Genomic DNA, 18,789 nt, shown 5'->3' with positions numbered 1-18,789 from the left:
CAAGTGATTCTTCCAATTCACATATAGAATTGCTCCAAGTGATTCTTCCAGTTCACATTTGAAGTAAAGTTTTATACATTTAGTATAAAATACTCTTCAAAACCCCCGACATACCGATCTAAGCCAAAGGCAAACCGGTTAGGTAAATTGGGAATTCGCTTAGAACAGCGAGATGGGCCTTCGAGTGAGGGCCTGATGAAGTCGACCGGCCCAACAAGAGCAATCAGCCGACTTCCAGGTCGTCTTGCGAGACCGACCTGACATCAGAAAAATAAATTTTCCTAATTTCAATTTAAATCATTAAGAAAGTAGATATATTTTGTAATCTAGGCCAGCATATAAATAGAGGGGTATCCCCCTCCTTGTAAGGCATCCATCAATTAATACAATAACATTAGTTTTTCATAGCTCTTGAGTAAAATCGTAACTTGTTTCCCAAGAGATTTCAATTCCCTTTTCCTTTCGAGATTTAATCCGATTTTGAGAGAGAGTTCTTTATTAAATTTGTTTCCCCCTTCAAACAAATTCATTGTGAGAAACCTAATTTCTACACCACCCCAACTTCAACTCTCTAATCTACTTCTTCCTCCTTCACCTCTCACTTATCTCTATCTCAAATTGTCAATTGGAAAGATTATATTCTCCGTTCATTCGGCATGTATTTGATCGTTTGGTGCTGAATGATCAAGATGGAGTTTGACTCTTTGATTTATTTCAATTTGATTTATAGAACCATATATTATCATTGCGTAGGTTTATTATGTGACGGTAAACCTTGAAGATGGTTTGGGGAATATGAGAGATTACAAATTCTGGAGGATGATATTCATGAGTCCAGAACTTCTTTACGTCCTATTTTTGTGTGTTTTTTTTAAAGACACTTATTTTCTTTATCTTTATACAACTGTAACTCTTGAAAGTAATTTTTGTTATATTAAATATATAATAGCCTTAGTTTTTTTTTTCCTATTTCTAGTCTTTTACAAATATTTACTCAATTATTATATGTTATGATATAAATATCTAATTCTATATTATGTAATGTCTATTCATATTTTATTTTGATATTATTATTGGTTGTATTTTTTTCATTTAGTTTTTGGTTTATATTTAGTTTAAATTATTCGTTCTTAATAATAATAAAAATATTATAAAAACGAGTGAATTAATTGATGCATTAACTTTAGATTTTATTTTACTTTGATGATGTGGATTCATTTGTTAAAATTGAAAATAAGAAGTGATGAGGTGGAGGAATGAGAAGAGAAAAAAAACCAATTTTACATATATAGATTCTATTACTTGCATCGCCAAAAAAATATCATTCTCCGCAAACTTTAAGTTTTTCTTGTTTGATTCTGTTCTCATGTAAAGGTCAAAAGTCAAAACCAAACCAATGGAGTCGCATGCGGACCATGCGATTAGTTAAAGAGGTCAGTACAGGTTAAACTTTTTGACTTTAAATACCAAGTGGATTTTTTTGCGAGCAAAAAACCAGAGTCACAAAAAAAAAAACCAAAAGTCAGTTTTGCGCCTACTTAAAAAAAACTAAGAGTCTGTTCTGGGCCTACTTAAAAAAAAAAACCAAGAGTCAGTTTTGGGCCTATATTGGTCAGCACACTACACAACAAACAGTGTTGCTCGTTTTGTTCACGCTAAAATCTCATTCTTTGATTGATCTCTCTTCTGAGCGATTCTCTTTTCAAGGTAGATTACTTTTTCTTCTACAGGTTCATTTGTTTTGGTTTTTGGATGGACCATGTGACGCACAAGTAATTGGAGTGTATGTCTGTAACACCCATACCGTCATAGAAGACGGGACAACGTGTAATCCATCCGGTTTGGCCAAAAATGTTTCTTTCTTTAAAATTCACCAACGAACAAACTTCAGACTGCAACACCCTTGAACTTACTAACCTGGGAAAAAGGGAAATAAGGGGGTGAGTAAATAAGTTTACTCAGTGAGGAGATCAAACTCTGCCCATTGGACATACAATAAACACGTTCCGAATATAATCATCAACCATTACGTAGCATAGATTCAGAATGTTTATCAAACAAACAACAAACAAACATCTTATTTCTCCTCAATAATTTTTATCTTATTTTATGCACTTTTGTGGCAACTACCACATTTAAACATTTATGTTTCTTTACATTACTTAATAAGTTTTACTTTCCTTATAGGTTTGGCCATTATCACTTTTTCTGGCTTACAAACCCCATTCCTGGAAAATCACGGCCCATAGCTCGATTCTTGCCGTACTGCTCGTCAGCGGTTTATGAGCTGCAATGAACCCATCGGTCCATTACAGTCCAACATCCTCAAGTATCTTTTCCTTTCTCATTCTCATGTATGTTCATAATTGTATTTATAATATAATATATAAGTTAATCCATAACACCATATCATGTAGCTAATGTGCTTCACATATATCATGTTACTAACAACCTACTTTATCATGCATACAAATCCACACAAACACATTCAATTAACAAACAATTCTTGAGTCTATATTCAGCAACTATCAAAGAGTACATAAGGAAAGAGGTTACTGCATATCCGCAAATACCACCCTCACCTTAGCCATTGAATTTAATCCTTGGTTTAGAAATAGCAACAACAGGATCCTGCTTTAGCAACACTCTCGCTCTGCAATGATTCAGATGACAACAATCCATTAAATAACCCATGATTATTCAATTAAACCAAATACAAACACATACCCCGGTATAACATTTCTATGCTTGACTTTGTGCTCCTTAATTAAATCGATCAACCGCAGTTTAATAATTAAACCAAACCAATATAATTATCCCCAATTATACATGATCGCACAACACCACGCTTTCCACGTACTCACATAATTGAGTTCGGTAATGGACCTTAGTTACACAAACTATTTCCGGTTTAGTTGGTTTATGCTCCCGGTTCAATAATCAACACAACAACATGCACGAGTGTTAGCTTAGCCGCTTACCTCTCATGCCGTTCACTCTCAGCAATTCTCCTCGACGGTTCGACGTGACAGTTCAAGCTCACTGTGATGTGCAATCCTCATGGCTCAATAATATTCAACAAAACCAAGCAACAATCATAAGATAAAGCCAGCAATCTTCTTGCACAAGTTACAAAGGAGATCTAGGTTTCCCTACCTCTAATGGCTTCGGCAATGGCTGCCACTGCTCCGATAATAGTGACTGACGTCTCCAGTGACAGCGGCTAATACATGGTAACAAATCCAGTGATATACGATGGCTTGCTCCCCAACGGTGGTGATGGACGGTGGCTAACGACAAGTCTATCGTGACCTCTTCCTCTCTCTCTCAACAATGACAACAAACCTGAGGGGTGTTTTTTTGGGGAGGTTTAGAGGAACATTATTTTGCTCTGCTGACGTGGCAAGGGCGAAAAAACAGGCGATTAGGGTTTTATTGCTTTTTGGCCAAGAATGCTGCCGTCGGCGGCTTCTCCAGGCCGTGATGAGGTGGTTCTGGTGAGGATCAAGGGATCTGATGTAGGGGAGAAGGGGATAACGGAGAAGGGAGGATCTGGGGAGGTTTTGGGAGAGGTTTCGTCGGGGGAAAGTCCTTCTCAGGAGGGTTTAAAAGAGGTTTCATCGTCGGTCCCTGCATTGATGGTGAAGCGATCATTCCTGCAAGTTGCTCAGAAAAGGGTTTTTACACAACATAAGTTCCTGGTCTCGGAGGTGGATGGTCAAGCGAAATTCATTGTCCCGAGAGAGGTTTTTGAGGGTGCTAAACCTCTTTGGGAAGATTTTGCTATTGGGAAGTTTCTCAATTTGAAGGCTTCGCATGTTGGAAAGATTCACATGATGTGAATAAGATTTGGCGTTTGGGGGACCGGTCGAATTTGATTGATGTTTTCGCGGTTAACGAATCCACTGTCAAGTTTCGTATTCGCCATGGAGGTATGCGGCAAAGGGTTCTCAACAGAGGGATGTGGAATATCATGGATATTCCCATGATGGTATCTCAGTGGACTCCATTTGCAGAGCAGGCTCAGCCGGCTCTGAAGTCTGTACCCCTGTGGGTTAAGATGACTAACATTCCGCCTACTATGTTCACAAACAAGGGATTGGAGTTCTTGTCCAATACAGTAGGTAAGCCTGTTCGGTTGCACCCGGCCACAGAAGCGTGCGATAGCTTTGTCAAAGCTCAGATGTTGATCAAAGTGGACCTGACAAAGGATTTGCCAAAGGAGTTTCGGTTGGCAGGGGAGGAAGATGGGGAGTTGGATACTGTGGTTAGGTACAGCTATCCGCGGCTTCCTCCAAGGTGTGGTTGCTGTCTAAAATGGGGTCACCTTAGTGCAACATGCTTATCAGCTGAGAAGGCGACGGTGGGTGAGGAAGCACCAGTCGCTACTGTTTTGAACGTGGACCAACGTAGTGAGCCTCCTGTTACTGATCCAGGGGTTGATGTGGAGTAGAAACATCGATGCAGGTTCAGGAAGGGCGTGTCTCTCAGGGAGATGCTGCTTCGGAGGAGGTTTTGAAACAGGGGGAAGCCTGGATCACTCCTAAGTCGACTCGTGGAAGTCCTGGCAAGTCAAACGCAGCTCCCATGTCAGGGGGAGGCTCACTTCTAAAAAGTTATTTCTCGGCTTTAGGGGCTGTTCAGGAGGAAAATTCTGAGCTACCTGTGGTTGATGACATTGTGTCGAATTGTTCAGGGGATCCACCTCCTCCAGTGATTCGGGGGAACGTTGCTAAGCAACAAGGCTCGCAGGAGGAGGTTCCTTTGCTCACTTACCTTCCTCGAGGCACCAAATCGACTCATAAAATAGTTTCTACTCGTCCTGCTCCTTCGACTAAAGATCCGCCTAGGAATCAGAGTCGGAAGAACTCATCAAGAAATTAATGCCCGGGTTCTCATGGTTAGTTCGTGGTTTAAATAAGAAGTCTAAACATTCCGTTATCAAAGAGTGGGTTGCAGTGAGTCAGTTTCAGTTTGGTTGTCTCTTGGAGACAAGAGTTAGGGAGGTTAATGCGAGGAGGTTAGGGAGAAGGTTGTTCCCAGGTTGGTCAGTTATGACGAATTATGAATATAATAGTAGGGGGCGCATTTGGGTGCTCTGGAGGGATAATGTCAGGGTTGATCCTTTTTTTAAAAGCGAGCAGCTCATTACATGTTCTGTTAAGTTGGAAAACCAGGAGGAGGAGTTTTTCTGTTCCTTTGTATATGCTTTGCACACGGTGGAGGCTCGTAAACAGCTATGGCAGGAGATACGTGACCATTATGCATCCCCTTTGTTTCGTAATAAACCGTGGGTTCTGCTGGGGGATTTTAATGAAACACTAGATATTGCTGAACATTCTCGTGTGGATGATAGTCCAATGGTTACGGTGGGGATGCGGGATTTCCAGGCAGTGGTTAATTCTTGTTCGTTAGTTGATCTGACTTCTCACGGGCCTCTTTTTACCTGGTGTAATAACAGGGAAAATAATCTCATACTTAAAACATTGGATCGAGTGATGGTGAACGTTGCGTGGGGAAATGTTTTCTCGTAGAGTTATAATGTATTTGAAGCCGGGGGATGTTCGGATCACCTGCACTGTCGGCTTATGGTACATGGTGATGCTCGGCCTGTCCCTAAGCGTCGCCCTTTTAAATTTGTGAATGTGTTGACAGAAATGGAGGAGTTTATGCCATCAGTGGGGGACTATTGGGCTGAAACAGAACCTATGTTTTTATCTACTTCCACTTTATTCAGATTTTCTAAGAAACTCAAAGGGCTTAAGCCTCGCCTCCGCAGCCTGGCTAAGTCGCGTATGGGGAATCTCGTTTGGAAGACTAAAGAGGCGTTGAGTGTATTATGCCAAAAGCAGCAAGCAAACCTATTACAGCCTTCGTCACAAGCCATGGAGGAGGAGCATGTGGCTTATAGAAGATGGGATTTCTTGGCAAGTCTGGAGGAAAAGTTTCTTAAGCAAACATCAAAACTGCATTGGTTGCAGGTGGGGGATAGGAATAATAAAACTTTTCATAAAGCTGCCAAAGTGAGGGAAGCGCAGAACAATATTAGAGAAATACAATGTCCCGATGGTCAGGTAGTGATGGGGGACGACATTAAAGCAGAGGCTGAGCGTCACTTTCGGGAGTTTTTACAGTTTATTCCTCATGACTTTGAGGGCGTCATGGTGGATGAGTTGGAGCGTCTGATGCCTTACCGTTGCTCTGTTTCAGAACAAACTGCTCTCACTCGCGAAGTCTCGCGGGAGGAAATCATGAAAGTTTTGTTTTCTATGCCTTCTGTTGAGTCTCCTGGTCCGGATGGATACACAATGGAATTCTACAAGGCTACATGGTCGATAATTGGCAGGGAATTTGTCTTAGCGGTTCAATCTTTTTTTGCAAAAGGATTCTTACCAAAGGGCATTAATGCTACAATTCTTGCTCTCATTCCCAAATATTTGGATGCAAGGCAAATGAAGGATTACAGGCCCATCTCTTGTTGTAATGTCATTTATAAGGTGATCTCCAAAGTTCTCGCTAATAGGCTGAAGCGTATCCTTCCAAATTTTATCTCTGGTAACCAGTCTGCGTTTGTTCAAGATCGATTGCTGATTGAAAATGTGTTGTTGGCCACGGAATTGGTTAAGGATTATCATAAGGAGTCCATCTCAAGTCGTTGTGCAATAAAAATTGACATCTCCAAAGCCTTTGATTCTGTTCAGTGGTCCTTCTTGTCGAAAGTCCTCTCAGCTATGCAGTTCCCGCCGTTATTCATTCACTGGTTACTGTTATGTGTCACTACAACTTCTTTTTCAGTGCAAGTAAATTGTGAACTGGCTGGTTTTTTCCAAAGCTCTCGAGGTCTTCGCCAAGGTTGCTCCTTGTCGCCATACCTCTTTGTTATTTGTATGGATGTCCTATACAAAATGCTTGATAAGGCTGCGGGGCAGAGGTTGTTTGGTTACCACCCATGGTGTCGACAACTTGGGCTTACTCACTTGAGTTTTGCGGATGATCTCATGGTGCTTACGGATGGTAAGGTGAGGTCTATCAAGGGCATTATTGATGTGTTTACCGACTTTGCTAAGATTTCAGGCCTGAAGATAAGTATGGAGAAGTCCACAGTTTATTTGGCTGGAGTTTTGGTTCCACAACCACATACTCTCCCGTTTGAGGTTGGTCGCTTACCGGTTTGATATTTGGGTCTACCTCTCGTTACAAAGCAGCTTTCACTCGCAGACTGTTCTCCTCTTATTGAGCAACTTCGCAAGCGCATAGGGTCCTGGACAGCACGTCATCTCTCCTATGCAGGTCGTTTCAACATGATTTCCTCTGTTCTTTGGAGTGTGTGCAACTTTTGGTTAGGCGCCTTTTGTCAGCCTAAAAAATGCCTTGAGGTGATTGATTCAATGTGTTCGGGATTTCTCTGGTCGGGACCAGACATGAATCCTCAAAGGGCTAAAGTTTCGTGGGATGCGGTTTGTAAACCTAAGACAGAAGGGGGTCTCGGGCTATGATCTCTCCATGAAACAAATGTTGTAAGCTATCTGAAGTTAATATGGAGAGTGGTCTCTAAAGGCAACTCTTTGTGGGTGCTTTGGGTGCAGAATAACTTGTTGAAGCAAAACTCCTTTTGGTTGGTTCAAGAGACTACGAGTGTGGGGTCGTGGGTCTGGAAAAAGTTGCTGAAATATCGTGGGTGGCGAGAGATTTCTGTAAGGTGGAAGTGGGCAATGGCGAAACCACATATTTCTGGTATGATCGGTGGTCGAATATTGGTCGACTCTTGGAGGTTGTGGGTGAAAGAGGGATAATTGATATGGGGATACCTCGGCAGTGTACTTTGGCGTTCGCATGGGATCAACTAGCCCTGGGCATATTACCCGGACCCGAAACCCGAACCCGAACCCGACCCGAAGTGGATGGTTCGGTTCGGGTTCGGGTATTGTATAAAACCCGATCGGGTTCAATACCTCTGAGGTTCGGATACCCGATCGGGTTCGGGTATTACCCGAACCCGAATGCCCACCCGAACTAACTCGAATTAAATGTAAAAATATGTATTTTAGGGGATTTGAACCCACAACCTTGAACATTTACAGGTACATCATTAACCATTTTGCCACTTCAGTTTCTCTGTCTCAAAAAGAAATGTTAAATATTTATATATATACAAGTTTTCTAAAATTTATAAAAAAATAAAATTTATTTTTTTTTTTTTGTTCATGGTTCGATTGAGTTCGGGTATACCCGAATAACCCGAACCCGAACAGGTATTACCCGAACCCGAAAGTATAGAAAACCCGAACGGGTTCTATATGTCTAAACCCAAAAACCCGAAAACCCGAAAACCCGAACCCGAATGCCCAGGGCTAGGATCAACGTCGTCGAAGGCGGCACCGTGGAGACCAGCTAAACGAAGTGGAACATGCCCTGTTCTCAATGCGAGAGGGTCGTTCAGGAGTGGGAGATAAGAGCTTATGGAGAGGGAAGCATGATGAATTTCGAGCAAAGTTTTCCACTAAGGATACATGGAACCACATTCGAACCACAGCTAGTACGGTAACATGGCATAAGGGGGTTTGGTTTCCTCATTGCACACTAAAATTCTCCTTTTGTGTATGGCTCGCTGTCCAAGATCGTCTTTCAACGGGTGCTCGCATGGTGGTGTGGAATGTGGGTGCTGCAGGGACATGTCTGTTCTGCAGCTCTGCACTAGAAACTCGTGATCATCTATTTTTCTCCTGTTCTTTCGTATCGGCTGTGTGGTCTGATCTGGCGAAGGGGGTGTTCAAGTCTGCCTACACTACTGTCTGGTCTGATTTAATTGCTCATATCTCTCAATCTCATCTCTCTCGTGGCGAGGGGTTCCTTGTTCGCTATGTGTTTCAAGCTATGGTGTATACGATCTGGTGAGAACGAAATGGGAGGAGGCATGGCGATCCACCAAAAACTGTGACAAACTTGGTTGGCTGGATGGACAGACAGATTCGTGATCAGTTCTTAGCCATTGGTCGACTGAGTGATAGAAGATACGAGGAGGCTTTTCAAATTTGGCTGCAGTCTCGTCTTTAATTTTTTTTTAAAGTTGGTTTTTGATCTACTATCTAATTTCAATCAAGAATTTTTTGCAAACGATGCACTAGTTATAACAAAGTATTTTTTTTTTTTAATATAATTTAACATTAAATTCAAAAAAAAAAAAGACAACAACCTAGAGGAAGACGGTGATGATGGTGAGCTCCGACGTTGAGAGAGGCTTAGGGTTTACAAATTCCCTTCTCTCGCCAAACAAAGACGGTGATGCATGTGAGTATACACATGTACACAAACATATCAACGTGATGCGAAACCCTTGTCGTTTTGTCAGTTTGCTCTTTTTGGGCCTTAATTGGCTGAAATTTTAAAATGGCCTACACTCTAATATTGGGGTGTTACAATGTCAATGAACGAGGATGTGCAAATGGTGTTCAAAATCTTGATATGGTGGATTGGGGGGGGGGGAGCTGTTTATTGATACAGATTCTGATGGCGGATCTCGAATGATTGCAGAGGTTTATTCTCGAATAATTGGAGTGTATTTCTAGTCTTTTACAAATATTTACATAATTATTATATGTTATGATATAAATATCTAATTCTATATTTATGTAATCTCTATTTATATTTTATTTTGATATTCTTATTGGTTGTATTTGTTTTCATTTAGTTTTTGGTTTATTTTTAGTTTAAATTATTATTTCTAATAATAATAAAATATTACATAANAATGGTGTTCAAAATCTGGATATGGTGGATTGGGGGGGGGGGAGCTGTTTATTGATACAGATTCTGATGGCGGATCTCGAATGATTGCAGAGGTTTATTCTCGAATAATTGGAGTGTATTTCTAGTCTTTTACAAATATTTACATAATTATTATATGTTATGATATAAATATCTAATTCTATATTTATGTAATCTCTATTTATATTTTATTTTGATATTCTTATTGGTTGTATTTGTTTTCATTTAGTTTTTGGTTTATTTTTAGTTTAAATTATTATTTCTAATAATAATAAAATATTACATAAATGAGTAAATTAATTGATGCATTAATAAATAATACTTTTTAAAATATATAGATGAAGCGACATTTTTGAAAAGAAATATATCAAAAGAGATTTCTCGAAAATTCTCAGTAAAAACTTTTCATTCTATATATGAGAAAATACCTTATCTTATTTGGAACTAGATTAGAATTCACACTATGTGAAAGTTTTAGTAGTAACATATATGCAAATTTACCTGGATCCTGGATTGCAATGTGTTGGAAGTTAACCATTTTCGAACGCCTGAGCAGAGAGAGCGAGATCGGAAGTTGATGTCGGAGAAGACGAGCCGAAGAAGATGAGCTGAAGGTTGTAAAGCGTAGCGTTTTAAGGTTTGTGATTTTTACAACATTTCTTTTCCTTTTATAGTAGGCTATTTTCTTTTTTTGGGCCTTGTGAGCTCATTTATCTTTATTTTTGCATATTAAACTCTTTACTTAGCACCAAACCTTAATGACCATTGTAACAACAAAACATTATTTGAAAAAAAATAATGCATTGTAACAACAAAGCATTGTAAAAATTATGGTTCTGTATAAATATATATATATATATTTATATATATGCAAATTTACATAAATTTGTGGTCATAGTTAATATTCAAATGTTAGATAGTTTTTTGTTTTTAGATTTTGGATTTTGGTTTTTAGTTTTTAGATTTTGTAGGTGGAAAAAAAACTAAAAAAAAAATGCTTGAGAAAAGGAAAAAAACTCAAAATTTTGGTTATGGATTCTTAGAGAAAATTGATTAGAAACTCCAAAAACCAGATTCTCTATTTTTAAGGGAATCTAATTTCTCAAAAATCTTGATTGGGTAAAATATGAGTTTTTGAAAAACTAAATCAAAAATCTAATTTTAAAAACTGGAACAATCAAGGCCTAAATCTTAAAATGTAAAATCTACACCTGATGATTAATAATTAGTTTTTTTTCATCGATCTATAATTAGCAACTGAATAAACTAATAAAAATAAACTTTATTAAATTTTTATTGAATAACAACAAGTAATAATCGTAGGGAAAAAAAAAAAAAAATACAAATCAAAACCTTGCTGAATTTGTGAGTCATCCATCCTCCCTCACCGAACATAAAACCTTCTCTCTATGACACGGCCAGATAGCTGAATCAGTTCCTTTCGATTTGTCTAAGTTTATACCCTTATCCGCACTCACTTCATCATCTCTCGCAATCTCTCTGAGAATGTAAGCCCACCTCAACTTCAACTCTCTAATCTCCTTCTTCCTCCTTCAGCTTTCACTTATCTCTATCTCAAATTGTCAATCGAAGATTATATATTTATATTCTCCGTTCATGCGGCATGTATTTGATCGTTTGGTGCAGATTGATCATTATAGTACCCATTGATGTCTTTGTTTATTTCGATTTGATTTGCAGAACCATATATTAGCATCGGTATACAGTTGACTCTTTTTTTGTTTGTTTGTTTGTTTATGTATCAAAATGTAGTGCAACGGTTTGGTATACATTGTCAGATTTTGTTTTGTGATTCAAGAAAGCTCTTGAAGCTTTGTGTTTTGAAATTTCTCAATCTGTTCTGAAGATTTTTCATGGTTATATTTTGCAGACTGTTGACGTAGATCGAATCAAAAGATTCTCCCTTTATGGCGGATATGTCTGATAAGGACGTTCCTTTCGCGGTTGAAGATATTGTTCAGTCACCTTTACCTGGCTATGTAGCACCAACTGGTGTCAGCTTTAGTCCTGATGACTCTTTGATCACTTACTTGTTTAGCCCTGAAGAGAATTTGAATAGGAGGCTGTATGGTTTTGATGTGAGTAGGGGTGAATCTTGTTTGGTGTTTAGTCCTCCTGATGGTGGTGTTGATGAGAGCAATATTTCACCGGAAGAGAAACTCAGAAGGGAGAGGTTAAGGGAGCGTGGATTAGGTGTAACTCGGTATGAATGGGTCAAGACTAACTCAAAGATGAGATTCATTATGGTTCCTTTACCTGCTGGGGTTTGTTCTGTTCATCCCTTGCTTCTGTAATCAATCTTACCTTTTTTCGTTAGGAATCCTGAAACATTTCAATAATTTTATTGGAATTGTGTGTCACTTTTTAGTAAAGAGATGGATTTAGCTAGCTTTAGATAGGCAGTAGAATGTGATGGAAGATATAATAGGTGGGGATGGGATGGAGAACATATTAGAGGTCTCTGGCCCTTTGGCTTTTAGGAGAGTTAGAAAATCTTTTCAACAAATCTCTAAACTATGTGGGGCTCTTGGTTAGGCTTTAGTCATTGATTCTTGATTGCAATCTGTTAGAAAATCTTTTCAACAAATCTCCAAACTATGTGGGGCTCTTGGTTAAGCTTAAGTCATTGATTCTTGGTTGCAATCGTTGATACAAAGATATGCAAGAGGGTTTGTTCCTGATCTTCATAACTCATAGTCTGAATCTTATCAGCTGCATTAGTGATCTTTCTTACGTGTAACATTCTCTTTTGTAAAATCTTGAGATAACCTAACTCAGTTTGCTTTACTTTTGCTGTTTTGTTTTGTGTTGTAATCATGGTTAGGTGTATATGAAGGACCTTTCTTCATCACCAGACCCGGAGCTCATAGTTCCAAGCTCTCCCAGTTCTCCAGTCATCGATCCTCGTCTATCTCCCAATGGCTTATTTCTTGCATATGTAAGAGACTCAGAGTTGCATGTCCTCAGTCTGTTAAAAAACCAGACACAACAGCTAACAAATGGTGCCAATGGAAGTACTCTGGTAAGTAAATTTTTGTTTCATGACTGCTATGGTTGGTCTTACTATTAACATTCTCGGGAGAATAACTGTGATTTCTTTTGTTGCTGCAGACTCATGGTCTTGCTGAGTACATAGCTCAGGTGAGTTAAATTTCTCTTCAAACTGCTCATTTTGTTTGTATTCCAGAAGAAATCGGCAGTTTATGTTGCAAATTGTGTGTTATCTCTGAAACTTTTCCTATTACAGGAGGAGATGGATCGGAGGAATGGGTATTGGTGGTCATTAGATAGCCAGTTTATCGCATATACAGAAGTTGACTCCTCACAGATTCCTTTGTTCAGAATAATGCATCAGGGAAAAGGCTCGGTTGGTTTAGAGGCGCAAGAAGATCATGCTTATCCTTTTGCAGGAGCTCTGAATTCCACCGTCCGTCTCGGGGTAGTTTCTTCAGCTGGCGGCGGGAAGACGACTTGGATGGATCTTGTGTGTGGAGGAAAAGCAAACACTGAGGAAGAGTATCTTGGTAGAGTCAGTTGGATGCCTGGAAACGTTCTCACAGCTCAGGTTCTGAATAGGTCCCAGAGTAGACTTAAAATCATCAGGTTTGACATAAACACTGGTCAAGGAAATATACTGTTGGTTGAAGAATCTGACGCATGGGTGACTTTACACGACTGTTTTACCCCTTTGGAGAATGTCCCTATGTTGAAAGGTTCAGGAGGATTCATTTGGGCCAGCGAGAGGACTGGTTTCAGACATTTTTATCTTTATGATTCTGATGGGACATGCCTTGGAGCTATTACTAGTGGTGAATGGATGGTTGAGCAAATCGCAGGTGTAAATGAGCCGATGAGTCTGCTGTATTTCACAGGGACCCTTGATGGACCACATGAGACTAATCTTTACTGCACAAAACTGGAAGCTGGAGATGCATCTCAGTGTCAACCGACGAGGCTTACACATGGGAAAGGAAAACATATAGTTGTGCTCGATCATCAGATGAAGAACTTCGTTGACATTCATGATTCAGTTGATTCGCCTCCGCGGGTTACTCTTTGCTCTTTGAGCGACGGCACCGTACTCAAGATTCTCTACGAGCAGACATCTCCTAAACTACTGAAAAACCTTAAACTTGAGCCTCCAGAGTTTGTTCAAATACAAGCGAATGATGGAAAGACAATGCTGTACGGTGCGGTTTACAAACCGGACAGTTCGAAATTTGGTCCTCCTCCATATAAAACAATGATCAGCGTTTACGGAGGTCCTAGCGTTCAGCTGGTCCATGATTCTTGGATTAATACAGTCGACATGAGGACACAGTACCTGAGAAGCAGAGGCATCTTAGTTTGGAAGGTTCTTAAAATTCTTGTATCTTGAATAAGAAGGTTCGCTCTAAAGATTGAGGCTTTAGAATTGATATATTTATCTCTAATCTTTGCAGCTTGATAACAGAGGAACTGCAAGACGTGGGCTAAAGTTTGAATCTTGGATCAAGAATAACTGCGGATATGTTGATGCAGAAGATCAAGTAACCGGAGCCAAATGGCTAATCGACCAAGGCCTAGCTAAACCAGACCACATTGGGGTGTACGGTTGGAGTTACGGTGGTTACCTATCAGCTACACTCTTGACACGATACCCTGAGATCTTCAACTGCGCTGTCTCGGGTGCTCCTGTTACATCATGGGATGGCTATGACTCGTTCTACACCGAAAAGTACATGGGACTTCCCACGGAGGAGGAAGAGGGATACCTGAAAAGCGCGGTAATGCATCATGTCGAGAACCTGACTGATAAGCAGAAGCTGATGTTAGTACATGGAATGATCGATGAGAATGTGCATTTCAGACACACTGCTAGGCTTGTAAACGCGCTTGTTGAAGCTGGTAAGCGGTATGAGTTGTTAATATTTCCTGATGAACGGCATATGCCACGGAGGAGAAAGGACCGGGTATATATGGAACAGAGGATTTGGGAGTTTATAGAGAGGAACTTGTGAAAAGATACTTTCACAAACATTGTTGCTTTAATTTATTTTTTTCACATTCTTTTTTTTTTTTTAAATTCTTTATTACGTGAATAAATGGTATTATCTCCCCATGAATAAGGTTATAACTAAAATTTAATTTGTTTCTAATTTGGGTTAATGTTTCTTGTTGAATTTGTTTGGACATTTTTGAAATTTTGTGACATTTTTGAGGATGAACATTTAAATCGTATACCTTTTTTTTTTTTTTGAGAACTCTACCAATTTATTTCATATTCAAAAGATAATGAAAATATATTTTAATGTTCTTTTCGATAAATTGATATATATATATATATATATATATATATATGTTAATTATCTTTTCAATAAATTGAAAATCGCCTAATTCTTTACTTCCTTAATCTTTTGGATAGGAGATTGATGTCACTCATACATTTTTTAATCAACTTTGTATGATACTTTTTCTTTTAACTTTTTAGGAATTATATAAATATTTTGTTCTTCAGAATTTAATTTGATAAATAATTTTTCTCTTTAAATGTTGGAAGAAATAAAGTAGAAACAAATACACCCCAAAGGCAAAAAGAGAGTCTTTGATTGAAAATCTGTAGAGTCGGTCTGAAACGGTAAACATATGCGTCCGTTACGGAAACGGTATTCTGCCTTGGGGAAGAGTTCACGGCGTTAATAGTCGGATAAAAACCTCCGTTAAAAGTCAGCGAGGTCAAACCCTATAAATAGATCCCCACAAACTTCGCCGCTGTTCAAAGAAGACTTACCACTGTTTCTCTCTCTCTCTCTCTCTTCTTCGTCCTTTCTTTTTCTGGGAAACGCTAAAAAAAATTCTCGGGAAAAAAAAATATATATTGGAGAGAGGGTTTTTGGATTCGCAGAAACTTGGCGAGTAAGTTTAATTGCACACCAGTTCCGATTTCACCGAGAAGAATCGCTCAGTTGATTCATCGCTTCGCGGATTTTGATTCCTTTAGGTATGACAACTTTTTTTTTTTTTTTTTTGGAATTTTCGATCTCTCTGTAGAATAGGTTGATTTCGATTTATATTTCCGATATCTTCTCCGATCATGAGTAATCGTGAAATGTAAGTTAAGAATTCGAAATCTGTTGTGAGTTATAGAGATTTCTGTAGCGGTTCAAAATTGGAGATGCTCGTTAAGATGATCTGAGGCTTCTCTTTAGTGTTTATGGATTGAAACTGTAGGTTTTGAGTATTGTGCTGGATTTAGTGTTTAGATTCAATTTTTAGTTCCTTTTTTATCAGACCTAAAAATAAGATTAGTCAAATCGGATAAAGTTTGAAAACTTAGGCAACCAGCATTGTTTTTTGGGTTTTAGATGATAAAAATCCGATTAAGACGTTGACTTGAAACTAAATTTGTGGCCGTTGTTTGGTTATGCTTTCAAAAGCTATATTTAGATATCAAGATTTTCTAATTTTATTTATAGATGAGAATGTAAGGTTTTAGAGTTTATATAGTTCGCTTAGATCAAACTTTGAGGTATGTTCATCATCACAAATCATCATCCATTCAAAGAGGTTGGCGTTTTTTTAGTGTTTTTTTGATAAATGTTTTTGTGTTTGATCTGAATATTTGACATCTGTGATAATCTCTTGTGAATTAGAAAATGGTGATTGATGTTCTTGAATTACTGAATTATGAATTCCCCTTGGGATATCAATTAAGTTATTGCTGTTCCATGTCTAATCCTTGTGATCATTGTTCTTATTCAGGTTCGTTGCAATTGATGCGAGTAGAAAGATACTTTTCAGCTTCCACGAGTTGAATGAGAGCCTAATCCTAGGTGGTTTTGGGATTGTTTTAGCTTCAATATGAATACTTGGAAAATATTGCTCGGCAAGATGTGAGTTACAAGGCCTTTCTGTTCCAGAGTTCCTGAATCCGTGCAGGAACTTGGTCTTTTCAAAAGCTCACGGGAGAAGATAAGGGTTGATTCCTGGGATTTCACCCTTTATTCCTGTTGAGCTCTCTTCATTCCCAGGAATCCGGTTCTTCAGGATTTAGGAATAGTAGTGTACAGTTGGAATGTCAGTTGCTAGTGTAGCGTTGAGTCCAGCCCTGGAGGAACTTATCAACTTTCCAGGTATTATTGGACGGTTTGGTTCGAACTTAGACGACCCAATCTTGGTTTTCCTGACTATTGCTGGATCTGTGATCCCGAAGCGGGTCATGGAGTCAGATTCAATAGCATCTGTGAAGCTAAGGATTCAGAGTATCAAGGGGTTTTTCGTGAAGAAGCAGAGGCTTCTGTATGATGGTAGAGAGCTATCTCGAAATGATTCCCAAATTCGAGATTATAGTCTTGCTGATGGGAAGTTGTTGCATTTGGTTGTTAAAATTTCAGATCTCCAAGCCATTTCTGTAAGAACTGTTGGTGGGAAGGAGTTTGAGCTCGTTGTTGAGAGGAGTAGAAATGTTGGTTATGTGAAGCAGCAAATTGCTTTAAAGGAAAAAGATCTCGGAATCCCCAGGGATCATGAACTCACATTAGATGGTGAGGAGCTAGATGACCAGAGACTCATCACTGATCTCTGTAAAAAGGGAGAGAATGTGATTCACTTGCTAATTAGAAAATCTGTTAAAGTCAGAGCAAAACCAGTCGGGAAGGATTTTGAGGTGTTTATTGAAGATGTAAATCAAAAGCACAATGTGGATGGTAGCAGAGGAAACATATCACCACAAGCAAAGCCTAAAGAGTTCTTCGTGGAGCCTGTTATTGTTAATCCTGAAATTAAGCTGCCTCTATTGCTCAAAGAGCTTATCAGCTCCACTTAAGAAGGCTTGGAGAAGGGAAATGGCCCGATTCAATCATCTGATGGATCCGGAGGAGCTTATTTTATGCAAGATCCATCTGGCCACAAGTATGTCTCTGTCTTCAAGCCCATTGATGAGGAACCAATGGCTGTGAACAATCCGCACGGACAGCCTGTTTCAGTTGATGGCGAGGGACTAAAGAAAGGCACACAGGTCGGTGAAGGAGCTATCAGAGAAGTAGCAGCCTACATTTTGGACTATCCCATGAATGGACCACGAACTTTTCCTCATGACGAAACTGGTTTCGCTGGAGTTCCGCCGACAGCAATGGTCAAATGTTTGCACAAAGATTTCAACCATCCCAATGGTTACAATTTCTCTCCCGAGAACACGAAGATTGGTTCACTGCAGATGTTTGTGAGCAATGTGGGAAGTTGTGAAGATATGGGATACGGAGTATTTCCTGTCGATCAGGTTCATAAGATATCGGTTCTAGACATAAGGCTGGCTAATGCAGATCGCCACGCTGGCAACATTTTGGTTAGCCGAGACGAAAATGATGGACAGATGGTGCTTACTCCAATCGACCATGGTTATTGCTTTCCCAATAAGGTAAACAATTCTACTTTACTCAAACAAGGATATTGATATTCACTCTTTGTTTTCCAAATTTTTAAACTAAACAAGCTGTGAATATTTCAGCTAAAAACATCTTATTTGTCCTTGTGCAGTTTGAAGATTGCACATTCGAATGGCTATACTGGCCTCAAGCAAAACAGCCATACTCTTCACAAACATTGGAATACATCAAATCTTTGGACTCTGAGCAAGACATTGAACTTCTGAGATTCCATGGTTGGGAGATTCCGCCTTCATGCGCTCGTGTCCTTCGCATTTCAACCATGCTTCTCAAGAAAGGTTCTGCAAAAGGTCTCACCCCTTTTACCATCGGAAGCATAATGTGCAGAGAAACACTCAAGAAAGAATCTGTGATCGAACAAATCATACACGATGCAGAAGCCATAGGTTCCCCAGAGACAACAGAAGAGGAGTTTATCAGCACCGTCTCTGCCATTATGGACAACCGGCTCGAGCAGTATTAGTGGAACTGAAGCTATCTCTATCGCTCCTTTGCTCCAATCTATGTTTTGTGATTGTTCAACAGGTGTATATCCAGTGTCCATAACAATAAATAAGTGCCACTGTCTTTGAACTAATCT

General features: G+C 39.2%; 2 protein-coding genes across 3 annotated transcripts; both read left to right on the top strand.

Annotated features, from left to right (window-relative positions):
* Positions 11,129–14,920, top strand: LOC104770814 (dipeptidyl aminopeptidase 4-like). Of its 2 annotated transcripts, XM_010495267.2 has the most exons (6): positions 11,129–11,273; positions 11,657–12,050; positions 12,611–12,808; positions 12,898–12,927; positions 13,034–14,140; positions 14,229–14,920. In XM_010495267.2, the coding sequence occupies exons 2-6, from the start codon at positions 11,694–11,696 to the stop codon at positions 14,784–14,786; spliced, it is 2,250 nt and encodes a 749-aa protein (XP_010493569.1). In that variant the 5' UTR covers positions 11,129–11,273; positions 11,657–11,693; the 3' UTR covers positions 14,787–14,920. The 2 variants fall into 2 exon arrangements, with proteins under 2 accessions (XP_010493569.1, XP_010493570.1); XM_010495268.2 differs by lacking the exon at positions 11,129–11,273 and having other exon boundaries at positions 11,989–12,076.
* On the top strand, positions 15,539–18,681 carry LOC104770813 (phosphatidylinositol 4-kinase gamma 3). Its single transcript, XM_010495265.2, is given in 3 exon segments — positions 15,539–15,766; positions 16,528–18,181; positions 18,301–18,681. Coding segments are annotated over 2 exon segments (1,722 nt in total). The 5' UTR covers positions 15,539–15,766; positions 16,528–16,840.

This window comes from Camelina sativa, chromosome 20, assembly GCF_000633955.1.
Source record: "Camelina sativa cultivar DH55 chromosome 20, Cs, whole genome shotgun sequence".
NCBI lineage: Eukaryota > Viridiplantae > Streptophyta > Magnoliopsida > Brassicales > Brassicaceae > Camelina > Camelina sativa.
The sequence above is the reverse complement of the archived record's forward strand: the minus strand, read 5'-3'. Positions and strand labels throughout refer to the sequence as shown.